The sequence below is a fragment of the Saccostrea cucullata genome, unplaced genomic scaffold (genome assembly GCF_032062105.1).
Source record: "Saccostrea cucullata isolate Sc308-1 unplaced genomic scaffold, CSIRO_AGI_Scuc_v1 ctg2679, whole genome shotgun sequence".
Lineage (NCBI taxonomy): Eukaryota > Metazoa > Mollusca > Bivalvia > Ostreida > Ostreidae > Saccostrea > Saccostrea cuccullata.
The window spans coordinates 145,492-156,213 of record NW_026926210.1 but is presented as its reverse complement, the minus strand read 5'-3'; the positions used below and the strand labels follow the sequence as shown (position 1 = coordinate 156,213).

Sequence of the window (10,722 nt, the reverse complement as noted above, 5' to 3'; positions counted from 1 at the left end):
TTTGATTTTTTTTCGAGAACGTTTTTAGGGAATTAACAATTTATTTTCTTGTTCGTTTGACATCTGATCAAAAAAAAAAAAATAGGAGGAGCGGGAAAACCATTAAATAATGGTACTTTATTGAATGAAAAAAGAGGTGGAAGATGAAAATAAATTAAGCGAACAATTATATATTTTCTTCTTTTTTCTGGTTTGCATAGTTGACAGATGTAAAATACAAAATTAATATTTGAAATAGTATTACGAGTGCACTGATCCTGGGCTGAGCCAAAAAATAAAATCGGTGTGCCCTTCGTAATATATTTTGAATAGATAATGGGCTATTATTATTAAAGGTGACCATGCAGTATCAATTTTGCTGTTTTGATGAATCAAATCTGAATTAATTTTCTAGATTAAAAAAAGAACACTGGCATGAACTATCTCCTACAGATAAAAATCTTACATCGTTTATTTGTGTGATACAATGTAGCATTAAGAATTGTTTATTTTGAATGATGTTAGGGTTAATTTTTTTCCGTAAAATTCAAGTCTTATTCCTTCAAAGGATTAACTCCTCTGCGTAATTACCTATTTTAAAGGGAATATAACAAGTATGTTTTCATCATTTAATGTAATTCAATTCGGGTCACCAAAATTCTTAACATAAGTAAAACGTTATAACTTTCTAATAACAATTTAAAGTCGCACATTATTCTTAAGGACAGACGACACGTTCCTCAAATATATAAAGAATTATACGATAAAGCTACTAAAGCTATGTATGGTGTTATTGGTAGATGTAGAAAACATAACTTAGCAATTGATTGAAAATTAGACATGTTTGATAAAATTGTCAAACCAATACTCTTATATGGGTGCGAAATATGGGGTTTTCACAATACTAAACTGATAGAGAAATTACACCTAAAATTTTGTAAACATATTCTGAGCCTGAAAACATCAACACCAAACTTTATGGTGTATAGAGAACTTGGTAGACACCCTTTATTAATTGATATCAAAGTTAGAATGATCTCATTTTGGGGTAAACTCATTAATGCTCAGTACTCTAAATTATCAGCAAAGCTTTTATGTGCATTGAAATTATATAAGAATCCATGGTGTGACTTTATACAGAAAATTTTAAATGAATGTGGATTGACTTATGTTTGTTATGAAAATTCAATTAATATATCTTGGCTTAAAAATAAAGTATATACCACTCTTTTAGGTCAGTTTAAACAAACATGATTTAGTGAAGTGCAAACTTCCCCTAAAGGTTTGAACTATAGAATCTTTAAAAAATCATTAGTTTTTGAAGACTATTTGTTGAATTTGCCTCCAAAACAATCCAAGAAATATTCTTTATTTAGAACTTGGAATGCAAAATTACCAATTGAAACTGGTAGTTGGTTTAACATCCCTAGAGAAAACAGAATTTGTAAATTATGTAATAGCAGTGACATTGGGGATGAATTTCACTACTTATTTAAATGCACTGATGTGTCTATAAAGAACTCAAGAGTCATGTATTTGTCAAAATATTTTTATTTGAATCCAAATATTTTGAAATTTGAAATGCTTTTTAATGTAACCAATACTTATCAACTCTGCAAGATTTGTAAATTGTTAAAAATTATAATTGAGAGAGTTAGCTCTCTTGGTTGATATTACTCTGTTATCTTTTCTTCATGCATGTAATATTTCATGTTCATTGTACTGTATATATCTTCTCTTCACTGTTTTGTCAGTTATGAGAATAAAGTTCAAGTTCAAGTTCAAGTAATACATTACGAACAAAATTCTTTGATGACAATTAAAGTAGGGCCATTGATAACGAATTAATTACATAATGTTTGCATACGTGATTCAAGAATGTATTAACCCTCACCTATATCCACTTTAAGAAACGTTAACAAAAAAAATCTCGAGAGAATAGACAGAATAGTTGTGAAGAGAATCGGCTTTAAAAACAAACATGAAAATGCTGCACTAGTAGCTGAAGCTAGGACATTCATCGTCCATTACTCTTTTTATAAGTAATGTTTTCTACACTTATGTTTAAACAATTTGAATTTTGGTTACGTCCTAAATTTGCATATTCAACAATAAATAAATAAAATAAATTACATAATATTTTTCTTATATTTATTAATGTAGTTATTTACTGTGTTAAATCCTTTTATGTGTTATATCTGTACAACCGATTTGTGTGTAAGGTTCAAAAACACAGGTTAGACGCAAGTGGCTTATTGATATAAATCGAACGATCTATTAGTATAAATTAATACCTCTATTGTGAAAGTGGAATATGTTATTTAACGTGAGAAAGGTAAGGAGAAAATACATCAAAACAAAAGTACATGTATTAACATTTTACATCATTAAAAATGAACGGAGATAAAAAAAAAAAAAACAACAGTGAATTACACACAGTCATATATATGTAGGTCCCAATTACAATTACCTAAGGTCTGGCTACAATAGCTTTAAATAAAGAGATGTGTTAAACCTGCACATAAGGCTCCTGACACCATATTCAGGTATGATGCAAAGTGCTCCTCAGACATTTTGATATTTGTTTCTTTGGAAAATTTTGGGAAATTTTTTTTCTAAAATAGAAGAATAATGGAACCGAAAAGCTTTTTTTCCCTCACAAATGTAAAACCCCAATAGATTTCCTTCAGAAAGCTTTCCTAGTCAAATCATTTTAAAAAACAGACGCAATATAAAATGTTAATTAAAATCAATTTTAATATCAACCCATGCTAAAACTTTCGGGGAATTTCTCTTTTTTTTACGTTAAAGAAGGATTTCTGCAACAATGAGGCATTTCCTTATATGGTCTTCAATCTGAATTCAGACAAACAATATTAAGGAAATATCTACTTAGAAATTGTATAGAAATTCAAAACTAAGGGAGAACTATAGCAAGAACCAATCAAATTTGACTCCTATAATCAGGGTATAAAAGGAATGCATCTTCCACCCACCAAAACTTTTTGTCTCTTCACATTGTTTTGAGAAGAAATTGCTGTCTCTTTCTACAGGTAAATTCCCCGTTCTCTTTTTTAATTGCTGGTTTGATGCTTTTAATGTGTATGATAAAATCATTGAATGTGTTTTTATTTCTTTTATACTACGGTGAGGGGAAGGAGATTTAAATATCGTGTTCTGTTACATATGTCTTTTCTTGATGTGTCCTTTTTTATCTGTATGAAAAAAAATTGAAGAATTAGAATATATCTTCATTTCATCGCATTCCAACGACATTTACCATATTGACGGAGACTTACAACGTTGTTATGTAAAGAGTAACAATATCTGAATGACCTTGTGTCATCTTAGGATGAAAATATACATGTCTCCTCCTCCTTCTTTATTCTTAAAAAAAAGAATACAATCATAATCTTTTTGTTAATTATTATTTTAGGCAAACTCCTAAAAATAATGTTTGCTTGCCCTCCTCCGACTCAGGGTAAAACTAGGGCACCGCTAACCGGAGCATCCCCTCGCGACAGGAACTTCACTGGTAATGGCAATATCTCATGGGAGATAAATTCTCTAGAGGGACATGTTAAAGACTGATAGTGCAACGTATTTGTTAATTGTACTTCTCAGGAATTTTTTACTCATGCGAAGGCTTGCCGGTGGAGAGCAGCCCATTTTTTTCCCTATAATAGGCACTGACGGCCATTGAGCAGTGAGGGATCTTTTTGTGCCAGCATCTATAGGGACATGGGCCATTGGTTTACACGGTCTCATTCGAAGGACCAGTCTCCACATATTTAAGATTTATAGTACAACGTATTTGTTAAATGTACTTGTCAGGAATTTTTTGCTCATACGAAGGCTTGCCGGTGGAGAGCAGCCCATTTTTCCCCCTATAATAGGCACTGACGGCCATAGAGCAGTGAGCTAGGGATCTTTTGGTGCCAGCATCTATAGGGACATGGGCCATTGGTTTACACGGTCTCATTCGAAGGACCAGTCTCCACATCCCACATTGGGATTTGAACTCGCAAGGTTAGGATCAACTCCCTTACTTTTGACAAAATTATTGCGGGGGGTTGTTGTTGTTGTTGTTGTTGATCCATTTTTTACAAAATGCAAAGTGCATAGCGTCTTGGTTAGGGTGGGGACATAGCATGGATACCTAATTTGCCGTAGTAAAGTTTAAAGTAAGATGAAGAAAATAAAATGTTTTTCAGCACTATTTATTTTTCAAGAAAATTATCGTGGGTGGGGGTGTCTATTTTTAACAAAATTCAAATTGCATTGCATATTAGTGGGGAGGGGGAGGCATAAGATACATACGTAATTGGGCAGTTTCCCTTATACCTAGCAGAAACATATCACGTATGCTAGATGTATAAGTTTCAGTAATTTACCTACCTAAGTATATCTCACAGTTTTAAGCAATATGCATTTTTTTTTCGTAATGAAAAATAACAATGTACATGTACATCGAAAGGTCAATTGAACTTGTGGATTGTATTTACAACTTTCAGAAACAACGTGCACCCCAAATTCCCAGACATCTGTTGGAATTTGGTAATGAATTTGAAACCGCGACGTTCCTCAAATTATTTCAATTACTTAGCGTCCGAGATGACATGTTAATTCATACAGACTTTTTTTCAAAATACGCTCAATAATATGACAATGCGCAAATACATCTACGAAGTATAACTTACTAAGCGAGTCTATCCGAATTTATTTACCAGGTTGATAAAACGGGATATTGTATTTGTCAATTGTAAATAAAACTTCAGTTTATTGAAGCAACCCGAATTAGCGGAAGTAAGTATTGTCAAGTCGTACATTAAATTTCAGGGTTAGAATGTAGTAAAAAACGCTATATTTTAAGAAATATTTCATCTAATAATTTGAAAATGAATAGACTTCGTCCTTTTATAATGCCACACAAGTATGTAAAGGCTGAGAGTGGTTGATGCAAAGGTTCTCTGTAATCTTGCCCACAAGCTGTAACTAACACACACACATACGCACATTCGCGATGCTCGTATATCCCCTCCGCAACTAGTTGCGATAATTATTGGGTCGGTAGTACTGACACAATAATTTTACCCTGAGTCGGGGGAGGGTAGTTGGGTGGGAAAATATTTTTTAAACATATATGTATGCGGGATAAAAAGAACGAAAAGAAAAAAAAATCGTGTCCTTCAATGAATTGATTGAATATTGTTTCATGCCGATTTGGCAATTTTTAGCCAGGTTTCGACGGACTATTACTTTAGATAATCGATTTTTGAAAATAAGTCGGTATGGACAGCACAAACAATTTTTAAAGATGGCCTAATAAAGAGTTTTCAAGAACTAATTCTCTATTTAAATGCATTTCCTTTAAAAAAAAACCTTCAATACTGCATTCATTTCGACTTGTATCTGATAAAATTTCTCAATTACTCGTTTTACTCTCTATTTTTCGTGCATACCGGTGAAGCAAAAGGAATTACGCGTCAAGTACTTCCACCAGACAAATATGTTGAATCTCGTAAATGTTGCGTAATATATTATTTTATAGAGTAAATTAATTAATCTGACATTAAATCTAATCATTAATATTGGTAGATTTAATTTTACACACTCTATACAAAGAAAATACGCGATCCCTGCTTAAAAGATGTACATGTTTCCTGTAATTATACCTTTTTATTTGCGCTGTGAAATCATATAAATTTTATCTATTACGATATTTTTTCTGACTTGAAATAGGTGGTTCTAATCATATCCTATGCATTCATATCAAAAACCACAATATTGCGAATTTTTTTAATCAACAATAGGTTTAATAGGTCAGTAACTAAAAATTTGAAATGGCATAAACATCGCGCTTAATGTCAAAGCGTTCAAGTCGGTTAAGCTACATTTATATGTTTTGTTTTTGTTTTGTTTTGTTTGTTTGTTTTTTTTTTCGTAAACGCCAATAAAGACGGATGTTTATTTCAATATCAAATTGAATTAAAAAAAAAAGTTGAGTGAATTATCTTTTTTTCTCAATGTTGCAGTGTTTATTTTCAAGACGAAAACGAAAACATGTTACATTATTAATTCATAAAATAATGTAATAAATTTGTTAAAGTTGTAATTATGTTCCCCAAACGAAGTTGGGGAACATATTGTTTTTACTCTGTTTCTTATTATTAAGGTCTTCCGACTTCCTTCGGAAGACCTTATTGTTTTCCTTCTGTTTTTTATTATTATTATTCTTTTTTCATAGTACAGCCGATATCTCAGCTATGCGTGGACAAATTTCAAAGATTTTCTCAGGGAAGATGCATCATGAGAATATCTCCAGACGTGTTTTTGATTTTTTCAAAATTAACTTCTGTTTGTGATTTTTGGGGATTTTTGTATTTTTTAAAAGGCATTTTGTCCAGCAGTTTTCTCGAAAACGGTTAAAGATATGAAAGTGAAACTCACTGAGGTGATAGAACATCGAACTCCGTTCTGGGCAACGACCTTTATTTTTCGTCGTCGGCACTTCCTGTCGTAAACGGAAGTGAATTCAAAAAGTCACATTTCTCAACTTTTTTGTTTTTCAATATTTTTCTTTAGTATTTACAAGGTTTATAGTGTGTCGTATGAGAATTCTAAATATGTGTTTAGTATCTTGATGCGTACATATATTGAAAAGATATGACCGAACCAAACTTTGTCCCACTGTCGGGGGTTCGAATCCCGCTGTGGGCGTTGAATTTTTTTATCTTTGTTTCTGTCTTTTTTCAGTTGCAAATAACTTTTCTCTCTTTTTTAACATGTATGGAAGATTTTGCCGATTTTTAAAAGCTATTTTTGAGATATTTAGAGGAATACATGTAATAATCATGAGGTATGTTATGAGGCTGCTGTAAATGAACGTAAACGAACAAAAATACATTCTGAAATTTTATGGGATGACGTAGCATAGAATTCTAACGAAAATCGGTCGGAAGACCTGCTTGTTGCACCAGCAACAAGAACGCATCTAGTTATTATGTTCCCCAAACGAAGTTGGGGAACATATTGTTTTTACTCTGTTTCTTCTTATTATTATTTTTCTTCTTCTTCTTCTTCTTCTTCTTCCTGGGTACTTTTTTGTCCGGGAGTGATCTTGTAAACTACACATCCAACTTAGGTAAAACCTTTTTAGGGTCAGTAGACATGTTATGTAGATTTGTGGAACGAAGGTCATTTTGCGCGCACGTGCTTGCAAGAGCGTGCACGTGCAACACGAGAAATGACCGATTTAATTGATATAGGCTTAACTTTTTACATTTTCGATGAAATGCTTTGAAACTCATAATATAAGGATATATTCGTACCATAGACAATATGACATGGTCAAAATAGCAAGATCTCACGCGCATGCACGTGCGCTTTGCTCTGATTGGCTGAAACTAAAGTCTCAATATCTTTCTTGTTTTTTGACGAAATCCTTTGAAATTTTCAACATAGCCATGCAATGGGATATCCTACAACATGGTATATAGCAATTATCATGAAAACACGTGCATTCACGTGCGCTGCAATCTGAGTGGCTGAAACTTTAAATAGCTATAACTCCCTTGGTTTTCAACAAAACAGGATGGGATTTGGAACATAGATAGATATAATGGACTTCTACAAGAAGGTATGGTCAATATGCACATGCGTACACGTGCGTGTATGTGCGCTGCAATCTGATTGGCTGAAACTTTAAACAGCTATAACTCCCTTGGTTTTCAACCAAACGGGGTGGGATTTAGAACATAGATAGATGTAATGGACCTCTACAAGAAGGTATGGTCACCATGCTCATGTATGCACGTGCGTGCACGTGAAATGAGTAAAATCAAAAATACACAGTCACTTAAATGAGCGTATTTTTTAATACTTTTGGATTAAATACTTTAATATTGTTTAGACAAAATGATATGGTCATTACACACATGCATTCACATGCGCACGCGTGCATGCTCAAATTTAAATGAACTTGGTACACTTTTGGGTAAACGTTTTAAAGTCTCAAATGCATAGAGTTTGTCTTATTTAATGAAGCTTACAGGGAATATGGCACCAAAAGGGTGTTGGGGAGCGTTTGGGGAACATCTGTAACGGTCCCCGTTACAATTAGCACTAGTTATTATTATTTTTCTTCTTCCTGGGAAAATTTTGTCCACGAGTGATCTTGTAAACTACACATCCGACTTAGGTGAAACCTTTTTAGGGTTAGTAGGCATGTTATGTAGAGTTGCCAAACAAAGGTCATTTTGCGCGCACGTGCTTGCAAGAGCGCGCACGTGCAATAGGTGAAATTACCAATATAATGGATATTGCCATAACTTTTCTATTTTTTGATGAAATTTTTTGAAACTCATAATGTAAGGATACATTAGTAGTATAAACAAGATAGCATGGTCAAAATAGCAAGATCTCACGCGCATGCACGTGCGCTTCGCTCTGATTGGCTGAAACTAAAGTCTTAATAACTTTCTTGTTTCTTGTCATAATCCTTTGAAATTTTGAACATAGTCCTACATTATGAAGATCTACCGCATGATATATAAGAATATATAAGAATTTTCATGAAAGCATGCGCATGTGCGCGTGCTGCAAGCTGATTGGCTGAAACTTTAAATGGCAATATCTCCTTTGTTTTTTGACGAAATTCTTTGAAATTTAAAATATAGTCATGCATTAGGATATCCTACGAAATGATATAGAAAAAAAATCATGAAATCACGCGCATGCACGTGTGCTGCAATCTGATTGGCTGTGAAACTTTAAATGGCTATTTCTCCTTTGTTTTTTGACGAAATTCTTTGAAATTTAAAATATAGTCATGCATTAGGATATCCTACGAAATGATATAGAAAAAAATCATGAAATCACGGGCATGCACGTGTGCTGCAATCTGATTGGCTGAAACTTTAAATTGCTATTTCTCCTTTGTTTTTTGACGAAATTTTTTGAAATTTAAAATATAGTCATGCATTAGGATATCCTACAAAATGATATAAAAAAACCATTAAATTACGTGCATGCACGTGTGCTGCAATCTGATTAGCTGAAACTTTAAATGGCTATAACTCCCTTGTTTTTCAACCAAACAGGATGGGATTTAGAACATAGATAGATGTAAAGGACTCCTACAAGAAGGTATGATCATCATGCACGTGCACGCACGTGCGTGCATTTGAAATGAGTATATTCAAAAATACTCTTGAATGAGTGATTTTTATTACTTTTGGACTGAATGCTTTAAAATATATTATATATTAAAATATATAAATAGTGTAGACAAGATGATATGGTCATAACGCACATGCATTCACATGCGCTTGGGTGCAATGCTAAAAATTGAATATAATTGGTATCCTTCTGGGAAAACGTTGTAAAAGTCAAAAATGCACAGAGTTTGTCTTATTTAATGAAGCTTACAGGGAAAATGGCACCGAAAGGGAGTTGGGGAGCGTTTGGGGAACATCTGTAACGGTTCCCGTTACAATTAGCACTAGTTAAATTTTATCTGTCTTGATTGTTCAAGGATAGGAGTATTTTCAGCTCGTTTGCAAATCTTGCCCGTAAACTAGGTTTAAAGAGTATAGATACATATATATAAATACATACTTTCAATTCATTAGTTATCATGGCTATTTTAAATATCTCTGAATAATGAAAAAAAATCTTAAAGGTACTTGGACACAGATTTGAAGTTAATATTTTCTCATTTTTTCTGTATAATATCACGAATTATATATTTTAATAGCATTTCACACAAAAATTAATTAAAAATCTTATTTCAAATAATAACTTCAAATCTGTGTCCAAGTACCTTTAACGTGCAGTTTGCTTCAGATTTTAGTGATATTTGGTATATTTTGAGAGAGAAAAAAACTGGATGCATATTTATTTTAGATACAAAACCTAAAACTTCCTTGTAATCTAATTAATTCTCTCCAAATCCAATGTATAAAAAAATATTTGTGCTAAAATTGCTAGTGTATGAGTTAGGTAGCTAATAAAGAAAACATAATTATTAGCAGATTACTGGCGCATTCACTTAAAGAAAACAAAGACCATGCGTGATTTCGCCACCTTAACCCTGGTCTGCTGCCTGATTTCAATCAGTGTCATCAAACACGGTAAGACAGATTACAGTCTATAAGCAATTAACATTTGTAAAACAAAACAAAAAATCAGTGATGTTGTATTGTTTTTGAAAGTTGGGGAAGGCAACCTGCTGAAAAAGGGGCAACTTATGTGAAAGAAACTAACAAAAACGACATTATTGTGCAAACACAAATATCCTACTTCAGGGTTTGGGAGTTTTAATGAAAAATATGGAAATAACAAACCGTATGCAAGTCCATTTAACAATTCAAAATTGGAGCAGAGCAAGTACAGACCTACAAAACATCAGAGGTCAGTTCAGGTGCCATGGAGGAGTGAACATCTTCAGACCGGTCACACACGCATAATGCATGATTTAACTTGCTTCGACTTATATTAGACGGTTTGGGACCCGCCTATAATGAATATTCTCTACATCTATAACAAAAGTTGTCACTCGGTAAATTGTAATTTAAAACCTGACATATAGTTAAATGTAAGGTAGCAAAAAGATAGGAGCAAGCCTGAGACAATCGATTTTTATAATGTTTGTTCAAAACAAGGAAGAAATGACAATATGCACGTAGGAATTTTTAGCTCTACTGGACAGAGACCGGAAGAGCTTAAGCGATAGTAAGGTGT

General features: G+C 33.0%; 1 protein-coding gene across 1 annotated transcript in view; it reads left to right on the top strand.

The window, feature by feature from the left end:
- The first annotated feature begins 2,984 nt into the window (after positions 1-2,984).
- LOC134271098 (uncharacterized) overlaps positions 2,985-10,722 on the top strand; it is a 33,055-nt gene continuing 25,317 nt past the window's right edge. Inside the window, exons 1-2 of the mRNA XM_062753351.1 lie at positions 2,985-3,032; positions 10,014-10,112. Coding sequence (XP_062609335.1) covers positions 10,049-10,112 — 64 coding nt within the window. The 5' untranslated portion in view covers positions 2,985-3,032; positions 10,014-10,048. The remainder of the gene's footprint in view (positions 3,033-10,013; positions 10,113-10,722) is intronic.